Raw genomic sequence first — 19,420 nt, 5'->3', positions numbered from 1 at the left:
GCAAAAAGGTGCTAGAGCTAATCTGAAACCATCCCCTACATAATGTGCTGCTTGTCAAAGGCAGAAGATAAGAAATTCTAATTTTTTACACTTAACTGTTTCTGTGCAGTCCAAAGGCCTAGGCATGTTAAAGTAAAAACCACACCCATTTATTTGATCACAGTGGGAATTTAAGTGCTCGAGAGCATAAAAATGCTTGGCTCCCTGAATGAAGGAGCCTTAAATTGCTGCCCCCAGAGGGGAAAAATGGAAACTCTAGATATATTTGCATATGGCACATTATGGGTCTGAGATAGTTAAATGGTTTTCTTTTTCACAAAGTCTGAGCATCTCTAAACATTTTGTGTTATAACCTTCTCAGCTGTATTATATATTATTTTATAACCAGGACGCTGAATCACAAAGTGGTCAGTCCACCCACACGTCTACTATGCACTACTGGTGTGTATACATGCTTTGCCCTTGTTTCTGCATCTCTTCACACAGTGATTTTGTGTGAGTTAAAGTAGGTAGCTCTGAAGAAGCAGGACCACACAGCCCATCTTTATTCGCTGATCAACATAAAGAAGTCATCTAGGAGGGCTACAAGCATTCTGTCTCTCCTCTCTAAGCCCCGAGGCTCTGAAGCATTTTGCTCTGAGCGTCCTTCCTTTCTTTTACCTCTGTTTATCTCAGCTTCAGCAAGGCTTTTGACACTGTCTCCCATAACATCCTCACAGACAAGCTAAGGAAGTGTGGGTTAGATGAGAGAACAGTGAGGTGGCTTGAGAACTGGCTGAACAGCAGAGCTCAGAGGGTCGTGATCCAGGGGGCAGAGTCTGGTTAGAGGCCCATAACTAGCGGTATTCCCCAGGGATCTGTGCTGGGTCCAGTCCTGTTCAACATATTAATCAGTGACCTGGATGGAGGGAGACAGAGTGTAACCTCAGCAAGTTTGCTGATGACACCAAGCTGGGAGGAGCAAGCAGCTGATACACCAGAAGGTTCTGCTGCCATTCAGTGAGACCCGGACAGGCTGGAGAGCTGGGCCGAGGGGAACCTCATGAAATTCAACAAGATCAATTGTAGGGTCCTGCCCCAGCTGAGAAACAACCCCATGCACCAGTACAGGTCGAGGGTTGACCTGCTGGAAGGTGGCTCTGCTGAGAAGGACCTTGGGAGTGTTGGTGGACAGCAAGTTGACCATGAGCCAGCACTGTGCTCTTGTGGCCAAGAAGGCCAGTGGTATCCTGGGATGCATTAAAAGGAGTGTGGCCAGCAGGTCAAGGGAGGTTATCCTCCCCCTCTACTCTGCCCTAGTGAGACCACATCTGGAGTGCTGTGTCCAGTTCTGGACCCCGTAGTTCAAGAAAGACAGGGTACGACTGGAGAGAGTCCAGCGAAGAGCTACAAAGATGATCACAGGACTGAAGCACCTCCCTTATGAGGAAAGGCTGAGAGACCTGGGTTTGTTCAGCTTGGAGAAGAGAAGACATCAATACTTATAAATATCTAAAGGGTGGGTGTCAAGAGGATGGGGCCGGACTCTTTTCAGAGGTGCCCAAGGACAGGACAAGGGGCAATGGGCACAAGTTGGAACACAGGAAGTTCCACCTCAATATGAGGAAAAACTTCTTTACTGTGAGGGTGACAGAGCAGTGGAACAGGCTGCCCAGGGAGGCTGTGGAGTCTCCTTCCCTGGAGTAACTCAAAACCTGCCTGGACACATTCCTGTGACCCCTGCTCAAGGTGTACCTGCCCAAGCAGGGGGGTTGGATGAGATGATCTCCAGAGGTCCCTTCCAACCCCTACCATTCTGCGATTCTGTGATTGTTCTCTTGGGGTCGCACTAAGGAACTTTCGTCCTCCAACTGTTTTTAGAGCAAGAAAGAGAAACTGATTTCACATAATTATGCCCTTTTCTTCTTATCATATGGGAACAATCAGAAATCATATCTTACTATCTTCCCCTTAAAGCTCTTCCTGGCTGAATATGATTGAACTAGATAAGAAGAAAAATCTTCTACAATTGTGTGTTGGGACTCAACTGAGTGTGCTAAATAAATCCTTGATATTTTTTTTCCTTCAGAAGCTTATACACATAGCAAACTACACAGAAGCTGAGACTCAGTGTGGACAAAGTTACAGCCATGAAATATCCAAGAGAAAAATGAATCAACCCAAGCCACTAGCTAATTCGTCTAAAACAGCATAGCTTCCTCCTCTTGTGGAGGATTAAACAGCTTCTCTAGCTTCTTTGGGCCAATTACCACAGAAGCACCTCCTGGCTGGATCAGACTTTGGGTCTTGTCTTGGCATGCATACCAAACCAACCTACTCGTGTGCCTCCAAACACACAGATGCTTGAAGGAACCTGACTTCTGCTGAACTGCTTGAGCTCATCTCTAACAAACAGGTGCTGTGAGAACAAGAACAGTAATTGAGTTAATGTAGTGGAGAAACACAGTAAAGTGTTTTTTATCAGTCAGTTATATGATCCAGGCATATAATAAAGACAGAGTGTGACATAAAAGGCAGGAAACTGTCCCTGATAAGTATGAGCTAACCAATATTTGTTTAATAACTGGTATCTATTACATCATTTCCATTTACTGCAAAGCAACTTAATTTTTATTTAATAACTCTAGTAATTTGCTAATTTACATTTTTATAATATTTATTAGGATTATTTCCAATATGTAAAACATTGCTCCATTTAAACATACTCTTGTCACTATTTACAAATACTTTGTTCTCAACCTAATGGAAATTGATCTTTATCTATTTTTAAATTATAATGATTTTTAAATATATTGCAAATGTTGTTTCAACACTCTATGGGTTTTTTTTTCTTATTTTATACATGGTTTGTTTTTTTTTCTTGTTTTAATTTTTTTTTGTCAGTTTTAATATGCAAATTTTATGGAATATTTCCATTGCAATTAATTTACCTTCCATTAGTTCTAAGCCAAAAATACCAAATGCATAATAACTGCCATCTTTAAAGCAAGAACAAAATGACCACTATATAATAAAGCAAAAGGGACGAAAGGGAGAGAAGGGTATCCTCAGCTTATTTTAAAGAATTTTTCTTTGCATCTCCAACAGTAAAAATGTTAAACTGCTTAAACCTCATAGCTATAAGACTATTTTTGAATGAAATAACTACCTTTTTTTTTTCACTTTTCCTACATTAGAGAGCACACAAATAGGGTTTTCACTGTGGTTTCTGGGGGGTGGGTTTTTTTTGGTTTTTCTGTTTGGGTTTGTTTTGTTGTTATTTTTTTAACAAAGTCCAACATATGAAAAAGAATACTCCTGCCCTAAATGGTTTGCAATTCCATCAGACAAAACTACATTAGTGTACCAAATTTTAAAATTCAGATGACACCAGTGTGGTATAATCCTACTCCACAATCCAAAGAAAGAAGAATAAGAATACAGTGAACAAATTTTCCCATCTCAACAATGAATTTTTTTTCCTCAAATAATTTTCAGACTTCATTTTCAATTTTTCAAAATCAGGCCTCACACTTGCAAACCCAATATTAAGTATTACATCTGCGCAAGCACATAGGAGAAACATGACTGCTGATCTTGGGAAGGAAGGAATATACTGCTTATTTGGTATTTCAGTGAAATAAAAATTAAAAGTGAAGTTTTTCAAGTAGGAGGTACAACTGGAAAGTATTTCTTCCAACAATTTATTTTACCTATCAATTAGAAAAGTAGCAGTAAATTCTTAAATTAATTTAGAATGGTTCAAAAAGACAATGACTCCACAATTACAGTGCCCACTATGTCTGTTTCCAAAGAGAAGTATCCTAAATCTCTGGTTTTACATACTCTCCCAAAGCCTACTATGATACCTACGACTTGGAAGAAAACAGTATCACATTGCCCATATACAGAATTTTAGTGATGTCAAGAGGACCCAAGGATATCAACACCATATGTCAGAGTTTAACATATACTGTGTCTCTTCATGAACCTTACCATGCACATATATACCTTTAAGCAAACAAGGTATTATGACTTAAACAGAGTGGTTATAGTTTACTCATATCAAGAGCAGTCCACCCAATGAGTGACATACCAAAATAAAGTAAGAATCCAGAGGAGTAGTAAGTCTCTGTAGAGTAGAAATGCTGTGACTGTTACTAAAATAAAACATGGTAAGTTTTACCATGGTGCAGAACATGGTAGGTTTTACTACTTGCAAGTACTAAGTCGAGTGAGTTCTAGTGGAAAAAAAATGTAAATCCATGAAGCTGATGTATTTATATGAACAGTGAGAGGTTAAAAATGAACGTGCTAAATGGAACAAAAATAGAAACTCTGAGAAAAACATACAGGATCCCTAAGCAGATGGTAAGGAAGGCCTTTGAAGCAGTTTGTATAACTGAGTCTGAAACCAATAGGCTTATGCCTATTGAAGGACAAGGGTAATTGAAGGAAACAGTGATGAAGCAGGGAAGGAGACAGAAATAACCTCAACTGGGAAAAGATGATTCTATTAAAATGGTCTTTATCCATCAACACATTCCTTGTGCTTTTATTTAAGACTGTCATGTATCCTTCTCAAAAGACCTTCTCCAACTAATGAGTCCAAATCTACATGGGGAATTAAGGCTCCTAGCCACATATTATGTTAACCCCCCCACAAACATGGCATGTGTTGAGAGTGCTCCGCTCACTTGTTCCTCTCACCTGTATGTATTCTCAAGTGGACCTTTAAGTGATGTGACGTTCTGAAAGTTTTTCCACAATATGGGCAGTCTTTCATGGCAGAACCAAGGCTCCTGTCTCTCAGTAAAGCTGGCTGCTGGACTCCTACAGATCTCCCAGCTTCTTCTCCAATGTCTGCAACACAGAAATGTTCTCACATCACTTCAGCACATGTCAGAAGTTGTTCTCACTAAAACTGCTAACACAACACAAAGTTAAACATGTCAATACTACACCTGTCTCTTTCATTCTTTAAATCTGACAGAATGCTGACAATTCATGTATTTTCTTGTTATTGTCTTAAATTATTTCATCTTTCCTATCATCATTTTAAGCAGCATATGGTACCTTTATATTGAACTGAATTATACAAGAAAAGAAACAGCTGTGTCAGCAGCTGGTTTGATTTCTTCTTTTGCTTAGTTCCTATTAATTTTTCCCCAAAAAGTTATAGATTGTTGTTCTGTTGAATCTATTTAATTTATAAGTATTGTGAAAATCTGGATGCTTTTAGAAGGGAAAACTCTGCATCAGCATATTAAAACCTACCAAAACAGAACTGCAGTGAAGGATGGGGGTCCAACAGCACTGGCAATATCTACACATAAAGCTAATCGACTCCCTTCTGCAACATTTCAGCACTGAAGTTACAACACACAACCTAGTGAGTGACCTAACATAATGGGAAAGGCAATGAAAAAATTGGTCATATGAGGGGGAATTCCTTCTCCCTCTCGCCTGCAGCTCCTGAGTTTTCTCCTTCAGTGTTCACAGCAACACTTATTCTTTGCATTGTAATGCAATGGGTGAGACTCCAGGACACCTCTTCTGATATAAAGAAACAGTCATTCTCAGCCACCTTGAATAAGCTGCTATTACCCAAGCAAGCTACGAACAAAATAACTTACAAAAGACTGACAGAAAAATTGCAAAAAATGTAGGGCATTTAAAAAAAGTCATTATTCAAACCACACAAGACTTATCTATCATTTTGTACTTACAGGGTCATGTAGCATTACATAAATGTATAAATTCACGATTTCACCAAAATACACATGAACACATCATCACACCTGTATGCAAAAGCTGAGCTATCTGGGTTATGTTGAGGTGAGGAGCGTATACTTAAAATCTGCATGCATAGTCTTGATGATTTCAACCGCAAACTACTGACTAAAAATGTTCTGTCTTTACCCATTTGATATGTAACTAAAGCTGTCAGGAAACATAGTGCAGTTTACACAGCGTTGCCTTTTAAATGGAAGTGATGGGACATAAGAAAGACTTAAACATTTGGCTCTAACAAAAACTATTCACACAGTAGCAGAGACCCAAAATACCACATCTCTGGAAAAGGTAACACTAACAGGCATTTCATTATTTATTATAAAATGGTCCCTCTAAATTATTTTGCTTAAAGCTGAAAGAAGGGGATGATAGAGCAATCAAAAAAAATATATATAAATGCTTATCTTAGTCATGTATGTAAACAAGCTACTGCCAGTTTTCAAAAGGCAAAATCTGATTGTTCGTAGACTGCAGAGTTACAGCACAATATTTAAGTTAGAAAGCTAGTAACTGTCATTTTGAGTTATTCACAAATATGTAAAGCAACATATTGTAGGAGTTTATTTTGTCTTTAGGAGTTCTGGAAAACATAGATAGGTGCTAGCCTATAATTCCAGTCTCCCTAAAAAGTTTAGAATTTCCTCTTTTTTTCTCCTCAAAAGTTGTATATAATCATGTCTCAAGCTGCTTCAGGAAAAAAATTAATTCCTGAGTGCAAGAAGTTTTTTCTGAACTGCAGAAGACAGATGCATGATGATAAACTGCAGGATTTTATTTTGGTTTCCAATAAATACTATATAAGCATTATAGATAAATATATAGATAAAGCTAACAAGCTACTCAGGAGGAATTTACCGAATAAGTCTACTAGTTATGTTTCGCTATACGTCACTCTAAATGATGGCCTGTTATCTATTTGCCTTTTATCTTTCTATCTAGAGCATGTGTGGCCCAATAAAAAAAGAATAAATTTGTAAGATAAACAGCTCACTTTGCAGATTTAAGAGTCTAATTTTCACTTTACACAAAATTGAATTTTTTCAAGGCAGCGAGACGATGGAGTTTACTCTAGCACTAATCCCTCTGAAAAAGTAAACTGAAAACAATGAAGCAAAGAAAGATGTGGGTGGTCTGAAGAGTTTTCTTTTAGATTTAAGTAGACATACAGTAGATAGCTCCAAAGGCTTTGCTCCAACAGGGGCCTTACCTTGAAGAATTTTTCTTCCCACAGCGAAAGCATTCCTAAGACTTTAAAGCGGGGCTGAGGGGTTTTCCTTTGAATTCCTCTGTCTACAAAGCCCACCGAAGTGCTGGAGGCCATCACTACCTGAACAAGCAGCTTTACATCTAAGGTCTTTTATTTGAAACAATGAAAAGATATGTTCAAGGCTTCCAACTCCCCCCATCAAATGCTACCCCAACTTCTTACTAGGGCCCAATTTTGGCAAATTGTACCTATTTCTCAGGGCACTTAAGTCTAACATATGCTTAACTTTAAATACATTGTCTCACTGAGTCTCTTAAAGCAATCTATGCAAAGTGAAGAGGGAAAAAAAGTGACATAGAAAAAGAAGAGATCAGCAACGAAAAAGTTAAGCAGCGAACTGGTGAATAGAGACTATGCCAACAAAAGTTTATGTGGGGAATGAAAAATCTTCAGCTGTACCAATAATCATGTATTCTATATCTCTGACGTCCTCTTTCTCCTGCTATTAAGACACCTTTCCTAAGTAGAAACTCTCAGTTCTGGTAAATAGTGCAAAACTGTAGTAACATTTTACAGACCTGCAGAACTAGGATTAGACCCAGAAAATTTATTTAATTTAATTGATTTACTCGGGATTTGAGGTATGTTTTTTGGGCTGCTCAATTCTGAGGATAAAAGATCAGGAAGGAAAGAGAACAGTTACTTATCTTACAGCCATTGTGGTTCACTGAGTTATGTGGTCTACACAATGTACACTCGTACATGAGATTAGACTGCTTTTTTTTACTGTCTACTTCCATTATAGGCAGACCTATGTCCTGAAGTGTCTTCCTGCCCATCCCTACCTTTCCTGATTCAAGTGCAGGAAATAACAGAACAGAGTATAAAATGTTGTATACATGTACATGCTAGATGTAAGGCTCCCAAGCCTTGTCGCTGAACTTACTTTCACTGAACTTTCCTTTCCCTTTGAAAGCATATGGTCACAGCAAAATTTATGGACAGAAGTGCAAAAAGCAACATTCAGTTCTATATATGAAACTGGTCTTTGTGTCAGTATAAGAAGAGGGAAACAGCTGTGACGCCTCCAGCTGATATGTATGCTGTACCTGCTGGGCAGGCAGATACCGCTACGTGGCACAGGACACAGAGAAATTCAGCCATGAAGCAGCTTCTGGGGTGGTATGACAGGGACACCTCTTGTGTACCATGCCTCAACTATACTTAATAACTGACTGTGGGTATGTACTCATGGGACAACTACAAGGAAAGAAAGTTCACTTTAACATCCATATCAGAAGGTGGCAATTAGCCATATAACCAAAGAGCCAATTTGGCCAAAATGTGAGTAAATCTATTTGCCACACAGACTGAAATTAAAATTAAGCAATCCATAAGAACACTATTTGAAGGACCAGCCCTTCTTCAGACAGATGCCCACTTCTCAGGAGAGGCGGGTCAAAAAGCCACCACTCCTTGCCTAGCATGGAGATGACCCATGGAGGGCTGCAGGATGCTCCCACGTACCCATGGTACCCACAAAGGAAATTTCCACAGAGCCAGACAATCCCAATAAACAGTTTTGAGCAAGGAGCACTTTTACAGTAGCAGGTTAAATGAAAGGGAGAAACACACCAGTGAATTCTTTTTTTTACAGCAGGTATCTTACTAGGTATCAGAAATGATCTACCCAAAAATGAGCCACTGTCACAGCTGGCAGTGCCCTCAGTGCACTGAGATGCTAGAGAAGTACAGTGCCAACTTCAGTGGATATTTCTAGAAATGAGAAGACAAACTTAGGTAGATAGTAAATCTGTGTACTCAAAGTAGAAGCTATCTAGCCAGTCATATAAAGAGAAAAACAAAAAAAAATATTTTAATTTTCCATATATGTTCTGTACGACTGGTCTACCTGTCTGGGATGAGTCCATTAACCTGACTGGAAAAGGATTGATTACTTTTGTAAAAAGAAACCTGTTTTCAGTTGGTTAGATAGCAGCACTGATTTCAGTCATGTTAGCAGCCGAATTTCCAAAGGAGCATCTATGTACATGTCTACATACATGTCCCATAAATTTTATCAGAGTATTTATTTGCTACACGTATGTGAATGACCAGGGATTCACAAAGAGGTACTTTAATGTTCAAAGAAGCTAAATTGCAGTCCTCATGCAGACTAAATTATCAATGAAGTGAGCTGGAATTTGTCAACACAAGGATTGCCAAATTAGCCAAAAACAGGCAATCACATGGAAAAGGTATTGCACCTGGGAAAACGTAATCTGGGAGTGCAGCACAGACTTGGATCCACCTGGCTGGAGAGCAGCTCTGTGGAAAGGGACCTGGGGGTCCTGGTGGACAGGAAGCTCAACATGAGCAAACAGTGTGCTGCTGCAGCCAAGCAGGCCAACAGGATGCTGGGTTGCATCAAAAAGGGCATTGCCATCACAGAGAAAGAAGTCGTCATCCCACTCAGCGCTTGTCAGGCCACACCTGGAGTACTGTGTGCAGTTCTGGTCCCCTCTATACAGAAAAGATGTGGACAGGCTGGAAGGGGTCCAGAGAAGGGCCACCAAGATGATCAAAGGACTGGGAAACTGCCATATGAGGATAGGCTGAGAGAACTGGGTTTGTTCAGCCTAGAGAAAAGGAGGATCCGAGGGGATCTCATCACCATGTACCAGTACTTAAGGGGTAGCTACAAAGAAGATGGAGACTCCCTTTTTACAAGGGGTCACATGGAGAGGACAAGGGGGAATTTGCTCTTGGGAAGATTCCGACTGGACATGAGAGGGAAATTTTTCACAGTGAGGACAGTCAACCACTGGAATAATCTCCCCAGGGGAGTGGTTGTCTCAGCCACGTTGGACACTTCTAAGACTCAGCTGGACAGTGTGCTGGGCCAACGTGTCTAGACTGTGCTCTTCCTAGAAAGGTTGGACTAGGCAATCCCTGAGGTTCCTTCCAACCTGGGATTCTGTGATTCTGTGAACTCACAACATAGGTAATCTCACAAGCATGTGTTTGCTCTTGCACATTTTTCAGACATTATTGAAGAACCCTTTGAAAACGTGGCCAGAAGCCTGTAAAGCCCCACATAATCCCAGGCTTTCATATACTTCTGAAATTCAAAATATTTGTAGTTCTTTAGAACAGCCTGTAGAAGTTAATGAAACAAGGTGCAACAAGAAGTGGTAGTGACCATGGGTATTTTTTTATGATCTATAAACCATCCAGATTAGCCCATCTTGTGGCAGGAAAAACTATATCCTGAACCTAATGTCAGGAAGGGAGTTAGAAGATATTCAGTGTGTTAATCCTGTCACTGCTGCCACCTTTATGCAAGTATGCCTGGATTCGGCCATCTAGTTCCCTGGGAAGCAGTGTTGGATACGCCAAGTTTCTGGAAAACATGGTTTACCTTTCTTGCCTATTCTTTAGAGGAAGCTTTAATAATACTGAAAATAGTGGAAAATAGGAATATAATTAGGGATATAGTTAACCATACTTTTCTGGCTACCTGAAGTAGCTTCAATTAGTATGCTTCAATGTAAATGAGAACAGAATCTGGCCCAGTGCTCATAATTTGAAATTAGAATCCTATTAGCAGATGTCACCACACTTTTTTTGCTAGTGAAGTTCATGGCTTAAAATGAAAGGGTCTAATATTACTAAATATTACAGTTATATTTTAGGCCTCCGGAAAGAGTTACTAATGCCTTAGGTCAGGAACAACTCACTGTCTCTATTGTTTCATCAAGGATTTAGGGTTTTATAATGACCATATATGGGAATCTTAAACTGTTAGGCATTAATATGGATTGGCAGAGAATTTGTTTAAACAGAGAGCTATTTTAGAAGAGAATTGGAAAGGAGGCCTACTAGTGAGAAAGCAGCATTCACATTGTTTGTATTATTAGAAATAAAGATTATACCAAAGGTTCCACTGGTAAATAAAAAGATACTGCTTCTGACATCAGACTTCCCACTCAGGCCTCTAACCACACAGGCAAACAAAAGGCACAAACTGCCCTGCCTCTGCTACCAATTAGTGCATTAGCAGATTTAAATTTAAAATACATTCTAAATTAAACTGAAGTAAAATGCTCATAACCATTTATATGAGGTAAGACTTGCAACATTTATAAGTGGGCAGATGGCAGTCACAGCCAATACCTTGGGCTATAGGGGAGCTACCTAGGTGTTATTTCAAGCACAAGAGCAAGGGAGCCAAAATATTCTAAGCAATTTCTTAGTAACTGGTAGGCAGGTGACTTGGCTGCGAAACACATACTTTAAGGCCATACCTGGAGCACATGACACACTTGAGGACTGGTGGTTTTCATACCCCATGGGTGCAAAACACTTTGCACGACAATACTGCATGTATGCAGATGTTGGTTATATCTTAATGCTTTTCTCTGTGGTACACATTCTGAGAAAAATGCAAGAGCTGTTATACTGCACAAAGAGACATCAATAGACACTTAACCAAAATTAAGTTTTTGTTTATCACAAAGTGTTTCTTATCCTCTTTTTCTTTTTTTCATTTTTATCAAATTCCCTACAGAGTTTTTGTTTTGGAGTTCTTAGCAGTCTTACTTTTCAAATTGTTCTAAAACCTTAAAACCTTTTAAGATAATCAAAGTTCAAACACAGTTTCTGAGTACATCATTTTAGCTGCCTTATTTGAAGAATCGTGTGTCCAAAAGACACAAAAAATCACAAGTAATACTTAAAAAGCAGAGTTGGTTATTTGCCATTAATTTACTGTGCTCAGTTTGGACTGAAAATTAAGCATATTGAAAAAAAATATTTTTTTGAGAGACCATTTTTTGCATGAGACCTTTTTAACTGTATTTTTTCTTTAAAGAAAGAAGACATCTTAAGCACCTTACAATATCTTTCATTTAACAGTTGGCAGAAGGAAACTCCCAGATGAACATTGGCCTGTGTCTTTCTCTTCAACCAGCTGAGTGATCCAAGCTTTAATAAAGCTGTTCCAATTATTGTAAAAGTCATCTACTACCTTATAGCCACAAATATTGACAGTTTATTGCACAATGCATTCATGACATTTGAAGGTCACATCATACATAATACATACACTTTTATAAAAGTGTCTGGAACAAAGAAATACATAATCAGCAATTACATCTTACTATTTGAGGATATGATTTTACACTTATTTAAAATGAAATACTATATGAAATGCAAATTCTTAATAAAACACAAAATAGTCCATTTTCTGTACTTAATGCTTTATTAATTAATGATATTGAGTTCCGTTGTACAAAATCAAGGGGATGCAGTCTATGCCCCAAGAAGATTACAGTTAAATATCATTATCCTGCAAACTATCACATATATTCTTAGCTCAGCGGAAGAAGAAAGTAAGCTTAAAACTTTAATCTGGCTAATATATACCTCTCCAGCACTATTAAATTCAATGACACTTCAACACTTAGATTTCAATCAGGACTGTAGCATATTATTGAAATATTAGTTTTGATAAAATTGAATCAAAATTAAACTGAAAAGAGTGCTGGAGAATTTTAATACATGCACATGCAGGTACATCAAACTTCTTCATCCTCTTCCAGTGCTCATGACTAAGTCCATTCTAAAATCACACACATTTGCACAAATGGCCTAATTAAAAGGTGTAAGTTGCAATTTATGCACAGTCCTTCATTGAAGCCAACAAACATCAGAAATACACAGGGGATGGCCATCAGCATGCTTGTCTTTGGTTAAATAGTCTTCATTTTTATGGTATCGCCACTAAATCCTGGAACCTCCAGCTACCTAATGAGAGCTGAGCTTGCAGCAAATGACCACGGATCACTACATCGTTCCCTCTAACACTGTTTTTGCTGGTTTGATTCAAAATCCTGCTATCTTTTTTCCTAAGATCTTCCACCATCCAACTCCTTCACTGACTTTTCAGTTCTGCCACTCCAAAGTCATGGCTTTGAAATCCCACTTCCTCAATTTGACCGTATAGATCAATGCACTTCAGATACCAAATCACTGAGTTTGACAGATGAGGTTCATGAAATTCCACTAGACGTGTATAATCTTTCCACAAGAAAAGTGGATGCTTTAGAATAGGATATACTTCATCATTTAGCAGAAAGATAGGTCTGTTTGCTGTCTTGAAGGTAATGCTAGTTATTCTCAGTGATGAGCTTCTGCTTGTTCTTGCTTTGTTCAGAAGTGCACATCTGAGCTGCCAGAACACCTTATTGTATTTCTCTGTCCATAACACATATCTTCACAAACAAAGCAGATACTTGCTCCTTGGATCAGCAGTGCTGGGCTTAAACATGTATTCATTGATCTTTCCTTGGTATTTTGCCAATATTCTTTGTCATCTATCCTCAAAATTTACTCTGGTGTTCGTTTATACTTCTGATAGCAATGTTAGCTCCCAAACCTTCCATACGACATACTTTCCATGGTTTTCTCCTCCTTTTCTTAAAAAAAGAGCCTAGAATATTCTGGATTTTTACCAAATGTTCATGCCAACAACAGTCTGCGATTCTCATGTAAGCTTGTCTCACCAGTTTTCTTACACAAACCCTTGACTCACTTGTGTTAGCTTTGATCCTATTACCTAAATTTGAAGTGGGCACTTGATTACTGACCAGAGAGGACAAGGTCTTTCCATACTTCATACAGATTGTTTACTGCTTTTGAAGAAAATTCCAGTGGGGAATCTAAGCAGAGAAGCTATCCAACTGGACCATCTTTTGGATTTGTATGTGTTATTTGTAGGCAGGTGTTCAGGTACCAGATGGCCTTAAAGCCCATACTACTCAGGTTATAGCAGCTTCTACAGGCTGTCTGCATCATATTCCCATCTCTGAGATTTGCAGAGTGGCTACATGGAGCTTGATAAACACTTTTACCTAGCATTGCTCTCCTGATGCCAAGGCTAGCTCAGATATCCAATTTGGGAGAGTTGCCTTACAGTCCCTCTTTAATTAAGTACTTCTGATCTCCCACTCCTGGGATGGATTGCTACTGCTGATTAAGCTCCAGAAGTAAGGATCTGTGGAGGCAATTTCATGAGGGAGAAAATGAAGTTCCTAGCTAATCAACTAATATAACCATTAACTGGACTTCTGTGAATGAATATATTGCCACCTTTTTGCTTCCATACTTACCTTGTTTCTTCCACATGTTAGCATCTCTACATACCTATGAACCAAACACGTAAGGTGCACTTCATTATGACCTCTGTCTTGTTCCTAAACTACATGTGGGACAAACAGAATCATTTGGTACAGTGTACAGGCTACACTATGAAGAATATCCAAGACTGTCAATAAACTGCAGGAAAGACGGTGAATCTGGGTGGAAGAGAGTGGTATTGAACCTATTTTCTCCAGGTTGTTCCCACATGCCTAACAATGCAGAGTCTGTAAGATTTTAAAAGGCACAAATTAACAACCAACTCCACATAGTTTTTGAAATCCATTAATATCTTTTAAAATCTTTTGAGTACTTGTATGGAAACATTTAATAACTACACTAGCCAAGTTTCACCCTGAGTTGCTGGGCTTAAACAAATCCAGAAAACAAACAAATCATTTTTTCAAGTCAGAACCACAGACTTGCCTACATTATGAGTAGCTCTCAGGGCACCAGGTATCATTAGAGAAGTTTTTGTGTACTACTGATTAAGAAAACCCCTTTTCATTATTATAATCTTATCACAGGGTGGCAAAATCAGTATAGACGTGCTGGTAGCAGGTCATAAGATTTTACAGAAATTCATTCTAAGAAAGAAAAACATAAATTATTTGGAATGTGACAGAAACATCTTTCTGTAGACGCCAGTAAGAAAGAAACCAACCGTAAAGTCAGTCACATAAAAACAACTGTACAGGTAGCTAAATTACGAACTTCCCCCTCAACAAAATGAGAAAGAATTAAAGATTGTCATTCCATTTACAGATTTCTGATTACAGAGGTCCTGACAGCATCTCCAAAAAGTGAATAATGTCATGGGGTGTGTTACAACATTTGGACAAACTACAATAGTATAGACTTTTCCAATATCTGTATTTTCTTACTTTTTACTTTGCAGTGCTGCCTTCAAACTAAATGACTGCTTTGAGCTAATAAAAATACCTCTGTAAATAATTTTTCTCCCATTTAACTTCTTTGGTACATGCCACTTCAGTATAATTTCCAACTTCTTTCCCCATTTCACAAAAAATAAGCTGTACTTGAAGAAATACTTATGAGGAACTCTGAACTGCTGAATCTATTTTACTAGCACCCCTTTTCTACAAATAAAATATGTTAATTACATGAGTTTTGTTATAATGGAAAAATATTGATTAAATTCATTATTCCTAATCTTGAGAAGGGATCCTTTAAGTATTCAGGTTTTTTTTTTTCCTCATTGGTTTAACAATGTATACTGGGCATACTGAGACCACGATGTCTTTAAACATGATATAATATGAATGGGCTTGTTAATTTTTTTTATACTAATGATGTATCTCAAAAAGTACATTACTAGGTCAACCTGTATCCATGTTTTGTAAAATAGCCTTAAAGTACACTGACACTGTAATGTGCTATTTGTAGGCTATAAAAATATGAAATGCTGCCTATGGAGCTGATATATCATTAATCCAGTTCCTCTTTTCTACCACGAAAATATAAAATTTTTCATCTGAACTGTCCTGGTAAAACAACAGAAGAAAATACTATTTTGAATGCTCTCCTCTGATTTAACTGAGCTTGTGGCAATAACTGGTTTAGGCATAGGCTTCAGTATGCTGGAATGATCCTGAAACTAATTTTGCATGTGTTGGAGTTGGACTGTGGCCATGCACGTCAGTATGCTGGAACAGAGTTATCTAAATCCTGAGCCTTATTTTACATGTGCTGGTGTTGGACTGTGGCCCTGCAATCTTTTAGGTCTCCATCTGTAGCTATCAAAGCCAGGGTGCACCCAGCCACTTGCTACTGCTCACTGCTTTCCTTCCACAGGAAAGCTACAGGCTCGCAACCACCCTCCCACACATCGGTGTGACTTGGAGCTCTTCAGAGTCCTGGCAGGTCTTATCAGCCTTCCTCTAAAGGCTCTTTGCTGCCATGACCAGCCTTTTGCAGGGCATCACACTTCTTATATCACTACAGTCCCAGATAGTTATCAAGTCCCACATCAGTGACAAGAAATATTGGACAGATGTTCCCTCAGATCCAGTGAGTTAATTACTCTTTCAATACCAGGTAAAACAGCCCACTAATTTTTAAGCAAGCTATGGAGACCACGGCTCCCAAACAATGGAAGTTTCTGAGTTTCCCAGCCTGACAGGCCCACTGGCCAAAGGGATTTGAAGTCCAGACGGTCTAATAAGAAGCTTGCAGTTGTTTTATTCTGGGGAAGGGGACAAGAAAAGATCAGGCACTTGGAAGCCATGTTCCTCAAAAAATACAAGAAACACTGGCTGTGTACAAATCTGGAACACGAACACAAAGGCAGTAATGGGAACTGAGCAAAGCAAAGGTACTTGCACAAAGTACTTATCACCCCGCTGAGATGAACTGGTAACCTCAAGGGATGTAGAGGCTGATAGTAACACAGTACAAAGTTTTTGCAAGCCTTCATCCACTTGTTTACAGTTCCCCCACATTAATCTACCAGCAAATACATATCTTAACCCATCAGGAACATCTATAAAATTAGGAGATAATCCAGACTAAATTATTTGCAAGCACATTTCTCTACCAGAATTAATAACATTTTATCTCTATGGGGCTTACCAAACTGAGGAAACAACTTCACACTAAGGTCAAAATTAAGCATTTGAATGAAGATTGGGCATTCTTCTGTGACTGGACAGACACAAGTTAGCTTACTGTCTGCCTCAGAGACAGAGGAAGACTTATTTTAGAAGGAGGGTTGTTTAATCTCTTAACTTATTAACAATGCATTTTCTTCAAACTCCAGGAGTAAAAGAAATTCAAAACCCAGGTAGTCTGCATGTATGGAAGCACCTTTTGTTTAATAAATAATTCAACCATGAACAGTCAACAGAGTGAACTAAAGTTGGCAAAATACAGTGTTGAAAAATTAAAAAGTGTATTCAAGGCCGTATTCATTTGCTTCACTTCTCATATACTGGAGAGACAGGCTGTGCTGAAGTTCTAGCTTTTTTCTTTTTCTTTTACATTATACACATACAGTCACATGATGCTCACTTGATTTTGAAAGCTGCCTTGCCCTGGAATTACTCTGTCTCTCTTTCTGTTACCAGCACAGCAGCCACTGCTCCTCTACCTCATGAACGTAATCAGAAAGTCAGCCAACATGTTCTCATGAGCTCCTCTGCCATGCCTGTGAGGGCCAGACTTAATTACCAACCACCTTGGAAAACAGAAATACTGTAAGACATTCTGGAAATATTCAGACCATCATCTAAACGATGGTCCCATATATTAATAAGTGTATGGTAAGGTACAGGAAACACATCTGGCTGCAAAAATCTGCAGATAATGATGCAGTGAAATCCATCCAGGACTGAATGTGTAGCGCACCATTGTAAATGCATACAAATACTTGGAATCAGTTGAATGCATTTGGTACTGACTGATCCTTGTGAGGACAGTCAAAAGCATATAACACTGTCTTAAGTATGAATTCACAGGCTCAGTTTCTGTAAAACAAAATTCTTAGCAGTAAGCAGCTGAGCATAGAAAGGGAAAAAAGCAAATAAATTCTTACACTTAGCCTTCTGCACCACAATGTTTCCAGCAGACAGCAAGGAAAAAGTTATGCTGTGGCAAAACCTCCTAGTTTCAGATTTCTGGAGATCTACCCATTCCCCCACATATCCCAAAGCAGCAGCAGGTACTTAATGCCTTCCTAACAAAGCACAACCTTTTAGTCTCCACTCTGCTGACTCTTTGATTCCCATCACTGTGAATGGCTTTACAATGTTTTGCATCCTTTCTGATCAGCATCTTCTGAACCAGTGACCACTCTGTAACCATCGTGCAACATCCACCAACATGCAATTACCAGCTTGGTGATGTTCATGTGACATTAAATGCTGATAGAAGGAAAACTTATCTCAGAAAGGTAAGATATACAGGAAAGAAGATCTATACAGGAAAGGAGAACCGGGGAAACCTAATCTTTGCAAAGTAACGCTGACTTTAAAGAAAATTACTCAGCAATAATATAACTTTCAAAGTGGACATGCTAATTTAAAGTGCATCTTCTTAGAGTCACAGGTTGACAGACATGAGCCACATTTGGAGGAGACAGAAGTTTCATGAGTACATCTTGAATAATTCCACGGCATATGGAGGAAGACCAGCTTTTTTCACAAATGTTTCACTATTCTGAACTGTAGCAAAATTACCTGCAGTATATAGGAGACCAGATAAACGCCTTATACAGATAGGAAACTTTCAACACCTTGCTCTGTTCTGACAAATTGACCTACGAATTATATGTACAAAATAAATCTCTGGATCTGACAAAATGTGAACAAATGCATCAGGATATCTACAGAGATTGTTTGGACCCAAACTCCCACCATGCAAGTCAGAGAGTCTTAAGAGACTAATTCTGGCCAATTACTAGCTTATACTGAGACACTATGTAATAAGTACCATCTCAGTGAACAGACCAATTTAAACTCTGAGAATGCAGACTCCTGCATTTGTGGAGACACATGTTTCCATGCCTTCTCAGGATGGTACTAGTGGGAGCCACTCCAATAGGCTGACAAGCCCACACAGAATATCTTACATAACAAACAGATTTGCAACCCATTACATCTGAAAGCTGTCTACAGTAGGACTGGCCAACCTTACAAAGTAATGTATGGGGTTGAGAAAAGGTGAACGGCAGTATAAAATGGTCAAATGAAACCGAAATAATTTCAACAGTTTTACTAGTACTGGTTCTTTTCTCACTACAGATTCTGTGATACCTCGCTACAGATACATGACCAGTCACGAGGGTCATACGTATTTGTTTCAAGAAAGGGATCCTGTCGACTAGTGGGCAGTGCAGCTTGCTGATACATGCTGAAACATTTTAATAAAGGGTGGACAACCAAAACCTGTCACTGCTTAATGGCCAGTAACTCTATACTGCTATCACACCAAGTTTTATGATAAAAAACTGCAGGAAAGTAGCATTGTATATTTTAAATAAACAATGATGGGAAGATGCAACTTAGGAAAGGCAGATCATATACCAGACATGACAGTGATCAGTGTTACAGACCAGTCGAACTGCATTCCAGAAAAAAATTGCTGGATAGCCCATCACCTGCAGTACTGCTCTGGTGAATCCTGTTCACCAACCAAAATACTTCCTTCTCTGTATTCCAGGGTTCTTTTCAATTAATATTTGTATTAGTTATGTTGAACCACTGCTCATCTACTAAGATA

The 19,420-nt window shown here is 38.8% G+C and overlaps 1 protein-coding gene across 1 annotated transcript in view; it reads right to left on the bottom strand.

Annotated features, from left to right (window-relative positions):
• ZNF536 (zinc finger protein 536) overlaps window positions 1–19,420 on the bottom strand; it is a 298,795-nt gene that overhangs the window by 133,878 nt on the left and 145,497 nt on the right. Inside the window, exon 6 of the mRNA XM_064459500.1 lies at window positions 4,690–4,842. Coding sequence (XP_064315570.1) covers window positions 4,690–4,842 — 153 coding nt within the window. The remainder of the gene's footprint in view (window positions 1–4,689; window positions 4,843–19,420) is intronic.

This window comes from Phalacrocorax carbo, chromosome 8 (genome assembly GCF_963921805.1).
Source record: "Phalacrocorax carbo chromosome 8, bPhaCar2.1, whole genome shotgun sequence".
NCBI lineage: Eukaryota > Metazoa > Chordata > Aves > Suliformes > Phalacrocoracidae > Phalacrocorax > Phalacrocorax carbo.
The sequence above is the reverse complement of the archived record's forward strand: the minus strand, read 5'-3'. Positions and strand labels throughout refer to the sequence as shown.